This window comes from Pipra filicauda, unplaced genomic scaffold (genome assembly GCF_003945595.2).
Source record: "Pipra filicauda isolate LSUMZ 115617 unplaced genomic scaffold, ASM394559v2 scaffold667_size348046_pilon, whole genome shotgun sequence".
Classification (NCBI taxonomy): domain Eukaryota; kingdom Metazoa; phylum Chordata; class Aves; order Passeriformes; family Pipridae; genus Pipra; species Pipra filicauda.
This window is the reverse complement of record NW_024104828.1, coordinates 276,789-295,671: the sequence shown is the minus strand read 5'-3', so window position 1 is coordinate 295,671 and position 18,883 is coordinate 276,789. Positions and strand designations below refer to the sequence as shown.

The 18,883-nt window shown below is 62.1% G+C and overlaps 1 protein-coding gene and 1 long non-coding RNA gene across 14 annotated transcripts in view; one reads left to right on the top strand and one right to left on the bottom strand.

Annotated features, from left to right (window-relative positions):
• Window positions 1-18,883, top strand: part of LOC113999464 (translation initiation factor IF-2-like) — a 37,947-nt gene that overhangs the window by 8,536 nt on the left and 10,528 nt on the right. For 9 of the 13 annotated variants that reach the window (XM_027742917.2, XM_027742918.2, XM_039388580.1 and 6 more), the window contains one exon: window positions 15,912-18,878. In XM_027742917.2, coding sequence (XP_027598718.2) covers window positions 16,063-17,415 — 1,353 coding nt within the window. In that variant the 5' untranslated portion in view covers window positions 15,912-16,062 and the 3' untranslated portion in view covers window positions 17,416-18,878. Of the gene's footprint in view, window positions 1-1,254; window positions 1,502-15,911; window positions 18,879-18,883 lie in introns of those variants that run through there. The other 4 variants (XR_005566219.1, XM_039388584.1, XM_039388583.1 and 1 more) reach the window with 2 other exon arrangements.
• Window positions 2,915-4,568, bottom strand: LOC120324714. Its single transcript, XR_005566220.1, has 2 exons — window positions 3,716-4,568; window positions 2,915-3,616 (listed from the first exon to the last, which is right to left on the bottom strand). It is a non-coding gene; the product is annotated as an uncharacterized LOC120324714 (long non-coding RNA).

The window sequence follows — 18,883 nt, the reverse complement described above, 5'->3', positions numbered from 1 at the left end:
ACAGGGGCCGGGACGGATCTGTGCCTCCTCCCCAAAACCCGGAGCGCTGCGAGCGGGAGCCGGGCCCCGCCGCTCACCCCGACCCGCTGCTCCCGGTCCCCGCTGGAAGAGGAGCCCTCCTGGGGCTGCCCACGGCCGGGGCACAGACCAGTGCTGTGCCCGGGGCTGCCCGGGGCCGGTGCTATGCCCGGGTCGCCTCTTGGTTTCGTTTTCCGCCGTTTCACCGGAGCGAGGTGCGATGAAGCGGCCCCGGGAGGGCCGCGGAACCCGCCGGACCGGGGCCGAGCTGGGGGGCCGGGGGTGTGAGGAGGCTGCGGAGAGCCAGAGGACAGGTCTCGGGGGTCCTGCGCGGGTCCGGGTGCTCACAGGTGCCTGTGCGGGGCCGTGCGGGCAGCAGGACGAGTGCGGGTGTGAGCGCTCCCAGGCGTACCCCGGGGGGTGAGCGGGGCACCTCTGGGTGCTGCCGGGTGTGCGCACGGGTACCAGGGCCCCACTGGGTGCTGCTCGCCCGCGGGGGTCGCGGCTGTGCCCTCCGGGACGCTCCCGGGGTGAGGCGGCGGGGGGGGTGCCAGGGAAAGGCCGTTGCCCTCCGCCCCTGACCGGGAGAGCGGAGCGGGGTCCCCGCACCGGGCAGAGCCGGCGGGGACCGGCCCCGGGTGACCGCACGGGGGGGACGTGGAGCCGGACCTCGGCCCCGCGCCCCGGGTTCTGCCCCACGGCCCCTCCGAGCCACGGCCCCGCTTTGCCGCGGGTCGGGGGGGGGGGGTGTTCCCGGCCGGGAGGCACAGCCGAGGCCGGGCCCGTCTGGGGACCCTCTTTACCGCCCGGATAGGGGGCAGTTCCAGCCGTGTTTTACTCCTGAGCATCTTCAAAATTCCCCCCCGGCCATAGAGGCCCGTGAGCGCAGCACCGACGGGAGGGACCAGCCGGCCCCCCTCCCTCCCTCCCCTCGGCCGCTCCTCCTCCCGGCACACGGGGTTTAACCCCAGGCTTTGCCGGGGGGGCGGCTCCGCCACCGCCCTGCCCGAGCGGGGTTACCCCCGGGGCACCGCCGCCTCCCCGACGGGGCGGGCCGGCTGCTGCGGGAGGCTGGTCCGGGGGGGCCCGGGGCGAGCAGACGGACCGGCCCCCGGGGACAGCGGCGGCCGTGGCGAATGGCGCTGCCCCCCCCGGGAGGGGGGTGACCCCTGCCCCGGCCCCACGCCCGGGCTGTCCCAGCCCCGCCGCTCGGGCTTTGTCCCCGCCGGCCGCCCCGTCCCTCCTCCCGCCCTCCCCCGCCCTCCAGCCAACCCTCCGCCGACGACTCTGCCTCAACTTTAGAAGCAGGTCCCGGAGGCGCCGGGCAGCGGGAGCGGGACCCGCGCGGGCACCGGCACAGGGCGGGGGGATCCATCCTCCTTCCCGGGCTGAGCCTCCTCCCCTCCCTGCCAGCCTGGGAAGGATGCGGCGACCCGGAGCCGACGGCGACCGCGGGCAGCACCGGCCCCGGCGGGGCGAGCAGGTACCCCCTCCCCGGGACCCCTCCCTCGCACCCCTTCCGCGAGTCTCTCGTCCTCCCCACGTCCCCCGTTGGGGACCGGGGCAGCCGCTCCGCCGAGTTTCCCTCCGAGCGGCCGCACGGCCGGAGCCCCCGCCTTGGGCAGCTCTTCGGGAACATCCCCGGAACATCCCCCGCCGGTGCCCGGGGCCGGTGCCCGGAGCCTCCCGGCCGGGGCGCAGAGTCCCTGCGGGGACGGGGCCATCCCGGAGGGGCTCAGGGAGACCCCCCCCTCCGGCAGATTCACGGCCCGGACCCCCAGGATCCGCGGGGTCCCTGCCGGGTTTGCAGGGCCCGGCTGGCGGGAGCGGGTCTGGGAGGAAGGGGAGGAAGAGGAGAAGAGCGCGGGGGCGCGGTGGAAACCTCCGGGGGGGCCCTTTCGGTTGGACCCGTCCCTTCCCCAACCGCTCTCATGACTCAGCAGTTCCGTGCCAGTAATTTCCAGTAATTATAAAATGGGAATGGGCTCCCGGCTGGGGCCGGGGGCGAATTTGGGGCCGGGAAGGCGGCAGGTCCCTGGGCCGCGGGCGGCAGGGACGGATCCTGAGGGGACACCCTGCCCTGCCGTGACCCCGGGGCCGGGGGGGGCTGCGCGGGGCTGAGCCGGTTTTGGGGCACGGGTCCTTTTGGGGCGCGACGTCGAGTCGGGGCTCCCGGGTGGGCACCCGAGGGTCGCGTGCGTTGCATCCCAAGGCGCCGGAGACGATTCCTGCTCTCCCTCCAAAAACCTTCGGGGCTCCTTCATGCTGTTGGCAGCGAGGGCACACAGCTCGTGGCCACCCGGGGGGCTCCGGCGTGGGAGCCAAACCCCCCCCCCGGGGGCGCGAGGCCCGTTGTTGTTGTTGTTGTTGTGGTTGTGGTTGTTGTAGAGACCTGGGCGGGTTTTTCTCTTTGGTTATCTAGCTGTATGAGTGTATGTGATATCATAAAGCTAGAGAACCGAATGTAAAAACCCGCCTGCCATCCTCGGGGAGAAACAGCCCTGCCCTCCTGGCACGAGGGGGGCCCGCTGGCCACCGGCCTCCCCCAGCCCCTGGTGCCTGCACGAGGGGAGAGCGGCTGGAAGCCAAACGCGGCCGTGGAGTGGAGATTTCGCCCGGGTTTTGCCTTTAATCATTTTTATCGAGGCCCAGAGCCTGCGCCTGTGCCGGGGTGATTATTTTGATTCCAACCTGGGGTTCCTCAGGCTACCCACAAACCCAGCACCTTTATTTTATTAATTTTTTTTTCTTTTTTTTTCCCTTTTTTTTTTTTTCCCCGCCGTGGTTTTTAATTTCCACGCCGACAATTAAAGCTCCCTCGCGCCGGAGATAAATGAAACGGGGCCAAGCTCAGAAAAAACCCCCCGAGAAAAAAAAACCCTGTTTCATAACGAAGTGGAAGGAAAGTTGCTTAAATATATTACCGCATGCAAATTGTAATTTAGCACCAACCCGTTTTCCGAGGCCGATTTATCTACCGGGGAAGAGAAATAAATCATCGTCGCTCGTTCTGCATCCGCGGGGAGGTTGGAGCTTTGTTCTTTGGGAGAGAGGGATTTGGGAGCATCGCTCCGAGGGCGCTCGGCTCTCAGCCACCCCCGGGTCCCTCCTGGAGCCTCCGTGCTCCTCCTTTGCCGCCTGTGGGTTTGGGAGTTGGGTCCCTCTCCCTCCTGCTCCCCTGGCTCCCGGCGGTGCCCGGGGATGCGGGGCTGAGTGGGGGCCCTGGAGCGCTGGATCCAGCCCCGTGGTTGGTGCTGGGAGAGGGGAAAGGCTGTTAAGGGGTGACCCCAAAAGGCTGAGCCGTCCCCGGGTATTCCTGGGAAGCTCAGGGAAGGTGTTTTCGGGTGGTGCTGTGGAACGGGCAGCGAGGGAGGGCCCTCCGTGCCTGAGGGCTCTCGGGCTTTTGGAATTGGGAAGTGGGGAGGCTCCACAGACAGATCCAGGCACCCTTGTTGTTAAACCATGGCAGGATCAGGACCATCCAGCGGGATGCAGGCACGGCACGAGGGCGGCCAGAGCAGGGCAGTGACACCGAGGCACCTCCATTCTCCCCTCACTGTTGGGTCTTCGGAGCATCAACACCCTGGCTGGGCTGGTGCTGAGAAAACAGAAGGGGAAGAGCTCCAAAAATTAAAATCCCGATGCCCCAATCCCTCTCTCCATCCACCTCTCCCTGCCCGGCACATCCCGGTCCCACCTCCTCTTCCACCTGACGTGTCTGGAGTCTGCAGCACGGGAGGAATTTGAGGTGCAACTTCCTCCCTCTCCCTCTCGGCAGGTCTTGCTTTGTTCAGGCAGCAGAGGAGCAGATTCCTTGTCCCGGATCCCTGTGATTCCTGGTGCTGATCCTGCCCCTCCAACCTGCACGGACACCCTGGGCTCACCCAGCCTGGGCCTTTTTCCGGGCAGGGAGGACACAGACTCCCTCCCTAGTGTGGGATAAACCCCCTGCACACCCCACACCACGGTGTGGGATAAAGAGCAGATGATCCCCTGTACACCCCGTGTCCCAGGGAGATATTCCACCTGGGAATTGGGAACAGGAGTGTGGATGCTCCGGCCCTGGTGACGCCGAGCAGGGCGACGGCCTTTGCTGCAGCACCACCCGGACACACCGGCTCGTCTCCCTGCCAGAGACACTGGTCCCGGGGAAAACGTGCCCTGTCCGATGGCTGATGCCACCTGCGGGGCTGGATGGGCAGGAAAACCTGTTCCCTGTTCCCTGGCTCCTCGGCTCTTCGCCCTGAGCTCCTCCAAGGGACGGCAGGACGCCGTCGGAGCGGGTTTTCCGTGCTGCACCCACTTATATCCTTTCACCCACCTCAGGCTCTCCAAGGTCTGGCCCAGCCGTGGATCCTGTAGCTTTGTGTGTGAGTCAGGGCAGGGTTTGGGCTTCCAAAGCACCAGAGGAAGGCACTGGCTGCCGGGGGAAGTGTTCCAGCACAGCGAGGCCGTGCGGGGACAGCCGGGAGCAGCAGGAGGGATGCCCAGCGCCCAGCACGGGTTGCTGATGCTGGGCACCAATCCTGCCCTCCCCTCTCACAGTCCCAGGCTGGAGCACACCCCAAAAACCACCCCCACGCCCCCCAACACCCCGGCAGGACTCGGCGGGGGAGCGGCTCAGGCTCCGCCGCGCGCCAAGAAACCTTCCCCTCCCTCCTGACTACTTGTAAACCATTTAGCAGGAATTTCTTAAAATAGGTTCCACTTTAAGGACTTATCTTCTGAATACCATTAATTTTCTGGGGTTCGTTAAAAGCAAACTTGGTATCATAGCAACGGAATCTATTCCAGGGAAGCAGCCAATGGCACCGCACGGCGTGTGCGACCGAAGGCGAGAGAAAGGAGCCTTTCAGGTTTATTCTCGGGCTCGTGCCTCTCCCTGCGAGTGAAGTTTTTTAATTTCCAGTGTTTTATTCCCTCGCGGAATATTTTATAATTTCTCCCGGCGAATCCCGGAGGGGAGAGGGGGGGGGAAAAAAACAACAAATATCGGGGAAATCGCCTCCCTCGTGGGCTGAGGAGGTGGCGGAGGGACGAGGTGGGAGCTCGGGGTGGATCGGGCTTGGGACAGCCAGGCTGGCCCCTCTGGGGTGGGCACTGCCAGCCCTGATGTCACCCCTCGGGAGCGATGCTGGGCACGGGCACCTCCGGCCACCCCGGCCGGATCCGGGAGTGCCCGGCGGGATTGGGAGCTGCTGGCAAAGGGGCCGCTAATCCCCGTCTCATTTCCCCGGCCCCGCTGGAGAAATAGTCATTATTTGCCTTTTAATCCCATCTCTCTCCTCTTTTCCATTAGGCCCTAAGCTGCAATCTTGTTCCCGGGGGATGTCATGCCGGGGGATAATCCCGGGCGCTGTCGGGGTGCCCGGCACGGCTACTTTGGGGCAGGGGGTGGTTTCCAGCCCTGGGTGGGGGCTGAGCTGGGGCTTTCTCCAGTCCTGGTTCCCGGCACAGGGAGAGGAGCTGGGATGAGCATCCCGGTGCCAGCACAGCAGAGTGAGGAGGGGGCAGTGGGGTAACCCCCAAAATCCCGTGTCAGGGTGGAGATGGGAATGGGGAGCTCGTGGTCGGCTTGGCTGTGGGGATGCCAGGGCGCTGCCACTGCCCTGGGGGGGCTCAGGTGTTGGATCCGGCCTCGGGCTCGGCGTCGGGACAGAGGGAGCCCTTTGTGCCGTGGTTGGTGTGAGGGGTGGAAGGAGCTGCAGGAATTCTGGGATTTGGGGTGCTGAGAGGAGCCAGGAGGCTGCTCCGCCTTTGCCACCAGTCTTGTGGGGGGAAACCAGCACCTTGTCTGCCAGAACCCTAAAAATAACCTTGCCTGCCCACCCCCCTCAGCACAATATCCGGGTTTTAATTGGGGAGGGGTGGCGGGAATTGAGTTTGGAGCCACCCAGGCCGACGGCACCCACGGCAGGTGCCCGAAGGTTTGCAGGTTCTCAGCCTTTAAACCCAAATCTCCCCATCCCTCACCGAGAGGCTCCCTATGCCCCCTTCCACCTGCCCCAGCCCTGGCATTTCTCCTTTCTCCCACCACAAACTGATGATTTTCCGACTTGATAACAGGGAGGGGTGGGGGGAAAACCAAGTAATTTATGATTAAAATTATCACTTCGATAGACACGAAGCGTGGATGCCCCAGACAAAACCATCTCCACGGGATGGAGGGAATGAGAACTGGGGTGGGTTTAACTTTAGGTTATTTACAAACCATCCCTGCCCAGGCCCCAGCAAACAACAATCCCTTCCCAGCAGGTTTGGAGCTCCCGTTTATTTACCCCGAGCTGGGGTGGGAGGCGAGGCCAGGCCGCCCCTTCAGCTGCTAATTTTTGTAGATGTCAGGATGGAGATGTCAGGATTCATCCAGCCTGGATAAATCAGGTGCTGGAAGTGCAGGGAGCAGAGTGAGAGCTCTCAGCCCTCCCTCAGTTCCTGAGGGGTGAGAGTGGGACCTGCACCCACACGGGGTGGGTGAGATGAGGCCTCACGTGCCCAGGACATCAAGGTCTGTTCCCAGGACACTGGTGTCTGCTCCCAGGATATCAGGGTCTATTCCCGACCCACCAGCCCCACAGGATGTGCTGGAGCATTGCTTTCTCTCTCTCTCTCTCTCTTTTTTTTTTTCTCTTTATGGAGAAATTATTATTTACAGTTTAATATCTTCATGTTTCTATGGGAACTCCGTGGCTGCGCCGGGTGGAAAAGTCAAAACCAGCTGAGGAAATGGGAATATTGGAAAGCAAGGGGAGCAGGGTGGGTGCTTGGACTGGGGCAGGGGGCAGGTGCTGGATGTGGGGGGGACCCACCACGTGTCTGTGGCCTTGGTGGCCGCTCTTTGTCCCCCCTGCCAAAGCCAGACCCTCCTCCCGGGCTCAGCAAGTGCTTTGCGAGCTCGGTTGGAGCTTCCTTTCTCCTTCCCCACGCCGGGAATGCTCCAGGCACAGGGAAAACCCCTCGGGAACTGATGGGTCTTTGGCACACAAGGGTTGGCTGAGCCCCCTCACCACAGGCATGTGTGGGCATTGGCCACCGTGGGCATCAGCCACCCGTGGGCATCAGACACCTGTGGGCATCAGCCACTCGTGGGCGGTGCTGCAACCCTGAATGTAGGTCACACACACACGTGTGCATCAGCACATACGTATGTTGGCTTCAGAGAGCTCGTCCTCGCTGATCCGAACCCCACCTCACTGATCCCAACCCCATCCTCACTGATCCCAACCCCATCCTCAGCAATCCCAACCCCGTCCTCACTGATCCCAACCCCATCCTCAGCAATCCCAACCCCATCCTCAGTGACCCCAACCCTGTCCTCGCTGATCCCAACCCCATCCTCAGCGACCCCAACCCTGTCCTCGCTGATCCCAACCCCATCCTCAGTGATCCCAGCCCCGTCCTCACCGACCCCAACCCCACCTCACCGATCCCACCCCACGTCGCCGATCCCGACCCGACGAACAGATTCCCGTTTCCCGGTGCAGGGCACGTGCGTCGGGCACCGGGGGCGAGGGGGGGGGACCGAGGGGGCCCCCCCTGCCCGGCACCAGCACCGGAGCTCATGCGGAAAGCGCGCGGTGGCGGCGCAGCCCTTCTCCCCTAATCGCCCCTGACAGGGACTCGCTCGTGGCCACGTCCCCGCGCCGGGCGCGCGGCAAGGACGGAAGGTGTGCCACGGCCCCGCCGGTGTCACAAAGGATCCGTCAGAGCAGCGGGGAAAGGTCAGCGGGGAGAGAGCCGGGGTGCCCTGAGGATGGGGCCCTGTCCGTCCCTCCGTCCGTCCGTCCTGCTGCCCCCGGCCGAGGGGAGCGGGAGATGGGCTTCAAAAAATTCCCAGGAAATGATAATTGTGGGTCCTGCCACCGCTGCTGCCTCCTGGGCAGGGGGGGCCTTTTGGGGAGGGTGTTTTCAAGCCTTTCCTCCTCCATCGCCACCAGGAATGTGTTTATTTATTTTTAATGAAAAGCACGATCCCGGTGCTGCTCCAGGGCCGGGCCTTGGCAAACAAGGGATGGTGCTGGGAATGGGGAAGGTGCTGGGAATGGGGAAGGTGCTGGGAATGGGGAAGGTGTTGGGAATGGGGAAGGTGCTGGGAACAGGGAAGGTGTTGGGAATGGGGAAGGTGCTGGGAATGGGGAAGGTGTTGGGAATGGGGAAGGTGCTGGGAACGGGGAAGGTGCTGGGAATGGGGAAGGTGCTGGGAACGGGGAAGGTGCTGGGAATGGGGAAGGTGTTGGGAATGGGGAAGGTGCTGGGAACAGCGAAGGTGCTGGGAATGGGGGAAGGTGCTGGGAATGGGGAAGGTGCTGGGAACAGGGAAGGTGCTGGGAATGGGGAAGGTGCTGGGAATGGGGAAGGTGCTGGGAACAGGGAAGGTGTTGAGAATGGGGAAGGTGCTGGGAACGGGGAAGGTGCTGGGAATGGGGAAGGTGTTGGGAATGGGGGAAGGTGCTGGGAATGGGGGAAGGTGCTGGGAATGGGGAAGGTGCTGGGAATGGGGAAGGTGCTGGGAACAGGGAAGGTGCTGGGAATGGGGAAGGTGCTGGGAATGGGGAAGGTGCTGGGAATGGGGAAGGTGCTGGGAATGGGGGCTGTGCCGCTTCCCCCAGCTCCGAGGAGAGACCCCCCGGCTCCGCCGTCCCCGGAGCTCCCAGCCCCGACTTTCTCTGCCCTAATTCCCTGGGAAACCAGGCGAGGGCTGATCCTCGCGCGGCTGTTTATTGTTTGTTGGAAATCTCGGATTTGTGCGGAGCGTGGAGGGGATTTCTGGGCAGATCACGGGCTCGGTGTTGGGGGGGATCGAGGTGTGACGCGCCCGGATCGCCCCGTCCCCGGGGAAACCCCATCCCTTCGTGTGGCAGGCGGGGATTTAACGTGGAATGTTTGCTCCAGGAGCACTAAAAGCTGGTTGTGAAACGTGGGCATGAGAGGAGTGATGGTGTGTTTGGGGCCTCCACGGCTGGGTGGTGGAGGGGGGCACAGCCACCAGCCCCGCGTCCCCTCCGCTCTGGCTTCGCAAAACAGCGACAGCCACTGGTACTTTTTACCTCCTTCCTGTTTTCCCTCACTTCTTACACCAAAATCGAAGCGTGGAGATCCCAGAGCGAAACGAGGGTGGGCTGTCCAGGCCGAGGGCACTGCCCGGGGCACCGAAAACCACCTCAGCTCACCACGATCCTCCCCGACACCCCTTCCAGGGCGGACTTTAGGGCTAAACCCCCCCCCCCGTGCAAAGCCAGGAGGGGTCCACGCGTGCTCCCACAGCCACCCCCGGGCTTGCACACGCGTGGCCCCGGGGCCGGCTCTGCTCGGGAGAGACGTGGGGTGCGAGTGGCATTTCAATGCAGCCCCGGGCGGGAACAATGAGGTGTGTTTTTAAGGGACTGTGAAAGGGGCTTTTTTTTTTTTTTTTTTTTTGTGTGTTTGTGTTTGTGTTTTGTTGTGTTTTTTGTGTTTTTCGCTGCCGAAGGACTGAAAAGGCGGCGGCGAGGGGGGGGAGGAGGGAGGGGAGCCCGGGCAGCCCCTCCATTAGCTCAGTGCAGCAGCGAGAACAGCTGTGAAAAGAGCCCAGGCCTTTTTCCCACGCCCAGAGGAGCGGAGCGAGGGAAGGAGCCCTCCCAGCGAGGTCAGATCCCATCACTAATATATACACAGGCTGTGCCCTCATTCACGTCACCCCGGCGCAGGTTTGTTTAAGGCACACACACACTGACACTAATTTCTCCTCGCCCTCGCTCCCCCAGCCGGCCCCATTATGGTTAAACCCTCCCCGTGCCCCGGCGACGGCTGGCGGCGCCCGGGGGGGCGGGAGGGAGGGTTTTATTTTTTTTTTTTATTTATTTATCCCCTCCCCTCCCTCCTCGCCCCCCAACACCTGACCGACAAGGTCAAGACGAGCCACCCGCGCCGTCGGTTGTGTCCGGCAGCTGCTGCCGCGCCGGGAACGCGGCTCCAGGAATGCGGGGCCGGGGCCCCGCAGATGGGACCTGGCGGGGCTCTGACACCCGGCACTCAGCTGGTGGAGGCAGGAGGGGGGGGATGCTGAGCCCCCGGGGGGGTGGTGGGTGGGTGAAATAACCCCCCCCCCCAGGCAGGGGGCATCCCTGGAGCGTGGCTGGTTGATGCCGGTGGAGCTCCGGCCTCGGAGGGTGGAGCTGGGGGGTCTTTGCTGGGGGAGAGGGAGAGGGGTTTGCTCGAGCCTCACACCCTGCAGGTTCCAGAGCGCTGATGGGGAGTTTTGGGGTGGTTTTGGTGCTGCCGGTGGGGTGGGTGTGCGATGCCCCTGCACAGGGCACAGGCCAAGCCGGGCTCTGCCAGCGCTGCCCTCGCTGTCGCCGTCCCCGTCCCCTGCACCCCGGCACTGAGGGGGCTCGGGGGTCATTCCTGCTGAGGGGGTGCAGGATTTGGGGTGCAGGGGTGCTCTGCAGCCCTCACAGGGGGCGAGGGCGCTGCTCCCTTCCCAGCCCTCCCATTCCAGGGCACATCCTGTCCCCACGTGCTGCCAGCCCAGCCCAGCCCAGCCCAGCCCAGCCCAGCCCTGCATCTGCCAGGAGACGGGCAGCAAATAAATCAGGTCTTGTTTATTCCCGCGCCTGGGTTCGGTGTGTGAGTTCATTTTAAAACGTTCTGCCTTAAATTACAGCCCTAATAAATCAATACCCACTTAGCGAGGCGGGCGAGCGGCCGCGGGTGCGAGCGGAGAATTAGGGAATTAAAGTTGCCTCCGCGGCAGCTCGGGCTTTGGGAAGGGTGAGGGAGGGTCCCAGCTGTCCTGGGACACGTGTGGGCAGGGCTGGGACATGTGTGGGCACGGCTGGGACAGGCGTGGGCATGGATGAGATACTCGTGGGCATGGCTGGGCTGGGGCTGGAGTTCACCCGTGCGTGGATGTGCCAGGTCAGAACGTGTGTACACGGCTGGGACACGCCTGTGGATGGCCAGGACACACGTGTACATGGCTGTGTGTGGCTGGAACGTGTGTGTGCATGGCTAGGACACACATGGGCGTGGCCAGGACACGCGTGTACGTGGCTGGGACACGCGTGTCATGGCTGTGCGTGGCCCGGAGGTGCATGTGGGTGGCTGTGCATGGTTAGAACATACATGTGCATGGCTGTGCATGGCTGGGACATGTGTGTACATGGCAGGGACACAGGTGCCATGCATGTGGGCGGCTGTGCCCCGCCAGAACACATGTGTGTGCGTGGCTGCCCTGGCAGGGGCACGTGGCAGGGCAGGTTTGTGCCACCAGGCACCCTGTGCAGGGATCTGGGGCAGCCCCAGAGCTGATCCCACCTCCCTCTCCTGTGACTTGGGGGTTCCCTGGATTCCCCCCAAAGGGGATAACCCGGTCCCTCACACCCACACCCCACCCTCCTGTGCCTCGGTGCCACTTCCCCGCTCCGGGCAGCCCGTGATGCCCCCGCTCACGGCTCTCCCTGCCCGTCCTCCCCTCCCTTCACCCCTCTGCTCACACCTTGCCCTCGGCTAATCCCCTTGTATTTGTCTGGGCTGCCTTCCAGGGCCACCCACCTCTTTATATCGGGCCACTGCCGAGTAAAGGCTGCCTTTGCTCTGCTAAACGGGGGCTCCTCCTCGACACGGGACCCGACCTTTCACGTGCCACTCACCTGCCACAGCTACCCCCCCATCCTTCTCCTCCTCCTCCTCCTCCTCCTTCCCGAGGATCCAGTGCCTGGCACCGGGGCATCCTCAGCCGCCTGATCCCACCACAGCCATGCCCAAGGACCCTCATCCCCGTCCCTCCCCGCCTCCCCCCGCGTGTGTCGAGGCCGGTTTTCTCCCTCCTTCCCCCCCTTTCCCTCCCTCTCCCCCTCGTCTCCCTTGCCAAGCCCTGACACTCGATGGCAGCCCCATTCAAAATGCATGGGCTTCCCCCCCTCTCCCGAGCGCGCCCCCCGGTCCTTTTGAACTAAAAGGATTTTTCTCAGAGGCTAAGTTCAAAATGTACGGGGGCCCGTTATTTATTTATCACCCCCTCTATGTATTATTCATTTATTTAAAAATGTATGGCAGCTGGGAGAGCCCCGGTGTTTAATCATCACCCCCACGGATGGCGAGGGCCAGGTGGAGCCGGCCCGGCCCCCTCGCTCCGCCGCTAACCTGGCGCGGTGGCCGCCGCCGGCCCGCCCGGGCTCACGCCTCATTTACCGCGAACCCGACCAAAAATACCCCCCCCAGCCCCGCCCCAGCCCGGGAGCCGGCGGTCCAGGGGGATGCCGAGGACCTGCTGGGCCCCAAATGCCGTGTGAGGGTGTGTGGGGCCGTCGTTGTCGTTGTGGGGCTGTCACTGTGTCGCTGTGTCGTTGTCGTCCTCCTCGCTGCTGGTTTTTTTGGGGGGGGCTGAGGACGGGCACGTGCCCTGCTCGCCCCTGCCCTGCTCGCCCCTGCCTGGCCGCTCTGCTGTTCCTGCCCGGCCCCTCTGGTGTCCCCAGCTGGCAGGTCCCTGCCTGTCCCCACGGCTGGGAGCCTGGAAGGGGCTGGCATTGGGCTGTCGGGAAGAAAACAGGGCAGAAAAAAGGGGAAAACCGGCCGTGCTTCGCTTTGCCTGGCACGGCGGGCAGGAGGAGACACATCCAGCCCTGCTGGCACCCCCGTGTCCTGGCAGGGCTCAGCGAGGGGGTGACGGACTGAGTGGCCCTCGAGGGAGGAGCACGAAGGGTTAAAGATGCTCAACGTCCCCCCCCCAGGAGCCCCCACCACCCTCTTCCTCGCCGGGACACTCGCTAATTGAGACAGCTCCGGCCCCTGCCTCCCTCCTCTCCCCCTGGGGCTGAGCTGCCTCTTCCCAGGGGGAGCACATTGTCTGCTCCAGCGGGTTGATGTAATCCCTAAGCCCGAACAATACTTCCCCACCCCGCTCCGGCTGAAAGGGTATTAGTTGCCCAATGAGATAATTACTCCACAGGCCACCCTAATCATCCCCTCCTCGGTCCAGCCGCTCTCCCCCGCCCGGCTCAGCCCCGAGGGCACCCGGGATGTGGGATTGGGGCGCCCCGGGGTGATGCTGCTGGAGGTGCTCACCCTGCACGGCCACACCGACCCCAAAATCCAGCAGGAGGATATCCTGGGGAAGAGGGATGTGCTGCTGAGATGTCACCTCCAGCCTGGTGGCCGCAGTCGCCTCAAAATGCCGCCCGTTGTGCGGGGTGGGAATCCCGGGATGTGCTGTTGGAGCACGGGGGGGATGAACCCGCCCCCGGTGCAATGGGATTTGGGCTTTTCCAGAAGTCACAACCCTACCTTGACCCCTTAGGAAGGGCCTGGGCTGGCAAATGTCCCCTGAGTGCCCAACAGGGAGCACAGGCCCATCAGGCTGAAACCCGGGGAAGCAAAATTCCATGTTTTCACCAAATATCAGCACCTGCAGAATCGACGAGGTCGGACCCGATTTCAGAACCCAAATCTCAGCGGTTTAAACCCCTGCCCCAATCCCCAGGATAAATGTGAAGTTTCCAGCCTTGGTTTGTCAGGGAACAATCCCAGTTTTCAGCTCTGCTTTGTGCAGCCTTCGCTGCCGGAGGGACCCCGACCTTGCTCCGAGCGGAGCCACGGGGCACACGCGTGGCATTGGCGTGTCCCCACGGGCACACGTGTGTACCCACGCAATGCTGGATGCTTGCCTGGGCTGCAATCCAGCAGTTTTCCCAGCTGGATGGTGCCAGGGCTGGATTTGCCCTGCTGGAGCAGCAAGGACCATCGTCTTCAGAGCTCCCCCATTCCTTGAACGCCTGACGTGGAGCTGGGAATGCTGCAGGAAAAAGGACCTGTCTAGGGCTGCTGAAATTAAAGCCTGGTTCTTATTAATCCTGCTCTTTGCAGCTCTGGCTACACCGAAGCCAGGGGTTATTCCATCCCATTCCCATCCTGGAATGCTGGTACAGCACGAGTGAGGCGGGCAGGGAATTCATCTCCCGTAGGTTTTGTTGATCCCAACCCCAGGAATGGTGGCCAGGGGGGGATCTCAGGGGCTGGGGGGGAGGGACAGAGCCAGGCAGGGGGACACTGACCCTCTGCCACTGGGGATTTGTGATGGGAGTCGGTGTTTGGTGGGATGGTCACTGGGATGGTCACTGGGATGGTCACTGGAAGGGTCACTGGGATGGGATGGGTTTGACCAGGGATGGGGTTTGAGTGACAGGTCCAGCAGCATCACAGTCACCAGGCTGCACCACTCCAAGCTCCCAGAGAGGACTGGACATTCCCATTCCCCAGCAGCACCGGGAATATCCATTCCCAGCAGCACTGGGAATGCTCATTCCTGGCAGCACCAGGAATGCCCATTCCCAGGCAGCACCAGGAATATCCATCCCCAGCAGCAGCAGGGATGCCCATTCCCTGGCAGGACCAGGAATATTCATTCCCAGCAGCACCAGGAATATCCATCCATCCCCGGCAGCCCCGGGAATGCCCATTCCCTGGCAGGACCAGGAATATCCATCCATCCCCGGCAGCCCCGGGAATGCCCATTCCCTGGCAGGACCAGGAATATCCATCCCCAGCAGCCCCGGGAATGCCCATTCCCTGGCAGGACCAGGAATATCCATCCATCCCCAGCAGCCCCGGGCTCCCCGGCAGGACCAGGAATATCCATCCATCCCCGGCAGCCCCGGGAATGCCCATTCCCCGGCAGGACCAGGAATATCCATCCATCCCCGGCAGCCCCGGGAATGCCCATTCCCCGGCAGGACCAGGAATATCCATCCATCCCCGGCAGCCCCGGGAATGCCGCCGCAGCGCCGGGGCCGTGCAAGGCCAACGCTGCCGCTCCCGGCCCCGCTCCCGCCGCTCCTGCCCGGCCCTTTCCCGGCCGATCCGCTCCCCCCCGGGCAGACAAACACCGGTTCTCCCTCTCGGCCGCCGAGCCCTGGTCCAGCCGAGCACACAAAGCCGCTCCATTATCCCCGGGGGGACGGAGAGGAGGGGCCGGGGGGCGGCGGCCGCACAAAGCGCTCGGGGCCGCCCCTATTGTGTCTGGGCAGGAAGGGCCGGGACCCCCCGGCGCGGCCCCTCAATGGCCCCATTGTGTCTGAGCCCCCCCGTCCCCTCGGGTGTCCCCCTGGGGGGTGTCTGTGTGTCCCCCCCTGCCCGTCCGGGGCGGCAGCACCGTCAGCTCCGGGGTTTTTGGGGTGCTCCCCCTCGGGTGTTGGAGGGGATGGGGTTTGTGGGTGCCCCCCCCTCACACATCCCGGGGTGAAGGTGGGTGCTGGGGCCAGCGAGAGGTGAAGTTCTCACCTCCACCTGACATGGTTTGGGGTGATAAAAAGGCGGATTTGGGGCAGATTAAGGCGTCCCCTCCCCGGCAGCGGGTGCTGGAGGTGATCACTGCGGTTTGGAAGTGGTCACTGCGGTTTGGGGATGATCAGTGAGGGTTTGGGCGTGATCCATGAGGGTCTGGAGGTGATCACTGTCCTTTGGAGGTGATCAATGAAGGTTTAGAGGTGATCATTGTGCTTTTGGAGGTGATCACTGAGGGTTTAGAGGTGATCAATGTTGTTTGGAGGTGATCAATGAGGGTTTAGAGGTGATCATTGTGCTTTTGGAGGTGATCACTGAGGGTTTAGAGGTGATCACTGTGCTTTTGGAGGTGATCAATGAAGGTTTAGAGGTGATCACTGTTGTTTGGAGGTGATCAGTGAGGCTTTGGAAGTGACCCATGAGGGTTTCGGGATTATCCACCAGGGTTTTGGGGATGATCAATGAGGGTTTGGGGGTGATCAGTGAGAGTTTGGAGGTGACCCCTGAGGGTTTGGAGGTGATCAGTGAGAGTTTGGAGGTGACCCCTGAGGGTTTGGAGGTGACCCCTGAGGGTTTGGAGGTGATCACCGTGCTTTTGGAGGTGACCAAATGCCCCATTTTGGGGTTTTTTTTTGCAGAGGAGAACTCCCCCCACTGCTCTGATCACCGGGATCCATCCACATCCCTCACCGGGAGCAGGGATGGGGCACCAGAGCCCCAGGAAGACACCCCCTCACCCAAAACACCCTCAGCCTGGAAATCCAGGGATGGAGGAGCCCCGTGGGTGCCATGGACTGGGCATTCCTGCCCCTGGGAGCTCCCAGGCTGCTCCTGGAATGGGTCTGCAGCGACCAAGCTCGTTCCACCCCATCCCTCCGGGACGAGGCAGCGCCGGCGGATCCGGGCTCGGGATGTTGGCTTGGCTTTCCCAAGGATGCTCAGCAGCCCTTCAGCTCTCCTGGACGGGGTAAGGTTGGGCTTTCCTTGCTTTCCTCTCCACTCCTGCGAGCCCAGACCGCTGGCACTGGGGTTTTCCACGCAAATCCTCCCTCCAGGCTCCCCCCAACAGGGATTTGGGGGGACAAGGGAGCAGCGCCATGGAAGGGGCTGCTCCTCACCAGCTCAGTGAGGTGCCACAATGATTATTTTCTCGTTGTTTTTGGGAGGACAAAAAGCAGGTTTTATCCCCATATTACACATATTCCACTTTGGAAACGTTTGGATTGCTCCCCCTTCCCAGCTTTTGGTTGCCAAATAATTGACTTTTCCCCCTTATTTCCTTTTCAATTTACATCTAAAAATCTTTCCTTTAGTACCCAAAAACATCCTTTAAACAGCACAAAGGGGAATTTTCCCCCCCTCACCTCTGGCTTTGCCCCCGTCTGGGTGTGCAGCCTCATCCATAAATCCTCCTGTGCTGCCCCTTCCAAACCCCTCTCAAAAAAAATCACTTTTCCTGGGATTCAGCCGCAAAAGGGACTTCCAGCTTCCTCTGGGAGCCTGTTTTGGGGTAAGAGCTTCATCCCAACCCCCCCTCAGCGCCGGGGAAGGGGGGTGGGGAGGACACCAGGCCCTGCAGCAGCAGCAGCAGCAGCAGCAGCAGCAGCTCATCCCATCCTTGGGAGTCAGTCAAGGGAGAAAATCCACATCCCCTGCGGTCCTCCCTCCTCCAAGTCCTTCCACGTGACAGCAGAGCTGTCCAAAACATTAGGAAAAATAACTTTCACCTTTGCCAGGGTGAGCCTGGCAGCTGGTGTGGGCACTGCCACGGGCAGCCCACGCTGCTCCGGGCTGGTTTTCCAGCAGGGATTTGGCTCGCCCCGAACACACAGTGGGGAGATGAGGAATATTTATCCCATTTTCCCCCCAGAGCGAGGCCTGTGCAGGGCAGGGGGGTTGGGAATCTGCTGTTTGAGGCTGGATTTCCTCGGGGTTTTCCTGCTGGGTGGCACTCGAGGGGTGTGCGGGTGTGTCCCCACGGGATCACCCTCCGGAGGTGGGTCTGGAATGCTCCTTCCTCCTCACCCACCCTTCCAACAAACCCCCCCTGGGGACACCCATCCCCACGTGGGCCTTCAGGACGGGTGGGATCGTCACCTTCCCACCTGGAGACCCCAGGGTGGGGTTGGGAGCCCCAGCTGAGGGCGAGGAGCCCCCGAACCCCCCGAATTGCGACGCTCCATCCCACCGAACCCCCTCCCCACCCGTTTCTCCTTCGTTTCTTCTCCCTCCTGCTTTGAAACACCCTCTTCTCCCTCCAAGGGGCGTTGCCACCGGGATGGGGGCATTTGGTGCCCGATGGGTGCCCCTGGCAGACGCTCAGCACCGTGGGCAGAACCATCCTCCTCCTCGTCCTCCTCCTCCTCCTCCTCCTCCTCCTTTTCCTCCTTTTCCTCCTCCTCCTCCCTAAGATGGCCGGCGGCCCCAAAATGGTGCTGAGCATGAGACGCCATCTGCAAGGCTGGTCCCACGCCCGCCGTGGCCTTTTTATGCAAAGGGGAATTAATTAGATTTGAATATGGTAATTAAGCCATCAAGCCCCGGGTGCTGCACGAGGGCCCTTCTTTCCCCCCCCCCCCACCCCGGGCTTTCTTCTCACCCCTCCGTCCCCCCCTCTGCCCCTTAACCCTTCCCCCTCCACTTCTTGCACCCAAGGAACGGCTCCTGCATCCTAATTAACGCCTCCTCCATCCCGGGAATATTGTCCCTGGAATGTTGTCCCGGGAATGTTGTCCCGGGAATGTTGTCCCAGGAATGTTGTCCCCCTGTCTTGGCCAACGTGCTCCCGTTTGTCCCCCCCCCTACAAACCATCCGGGTGCTTTCGGGTGACCACCCGAAAAAGGGAGGAAAAAAAAAAGGGATTTGGGCAGGCCAAGGAATCGTGGTTGGTCCAAAATTAATTCCCCCCCAGGAAAAAGTCGGATTTTCAGCCTCTCTGCTCCTCACATTCCCAATATTGTCCTTCTTCCCGACGTGCCTGGTGTCATCCAGGTGCTGCCCTTTGCTGGTGGACAGGGGTGGGTGAAGCTCCTTTTGGGTGTTTCGTGATGGGAAGGAAAAGATTTGGGAGCTGAATTTGGGAGTTTCCAAATCTCTGCACCCAGAAAAGGATTTATTTTTTTTTTTCTTTTAAAGCTGGGAATTTGAAGCTTTTGCCATTCCCACCTTTTTTTTTTTTTTTTTTTTTTTCCACCCTGTAACTGCTGGGATTTACCCACCCGAGCCAGGTGATGTGAGCAGACCTGAAAACTCCTGGAAAGAGGGACCTGTATATAAAATATCCCAAATCCCTGGGATATTTTATATACATCTGTACTCATAAGGAAAATATTTCCCCCCTTTTTTTCCCCCCCTTAGCTCCTAAAGCAAAGGGAGGAAATCGGGAATACCTGCAGGAGCTGGGCAGAAAAACCACCCCCCGGGCTCCTTCCCAGCAAGTTGCTGAGAACTGGAATTGTTTTTTTTGTTTAAAAAACGGGAATATTTGCGACAGGATAAATTCTGGTAACACTTATAACTGTGCTGGGGAGCTGCTTCCACCTGAAACGAGAAATGGGCTGAAATTATACACATATATATATAAAAATATATGGGTGTGTATATATATAT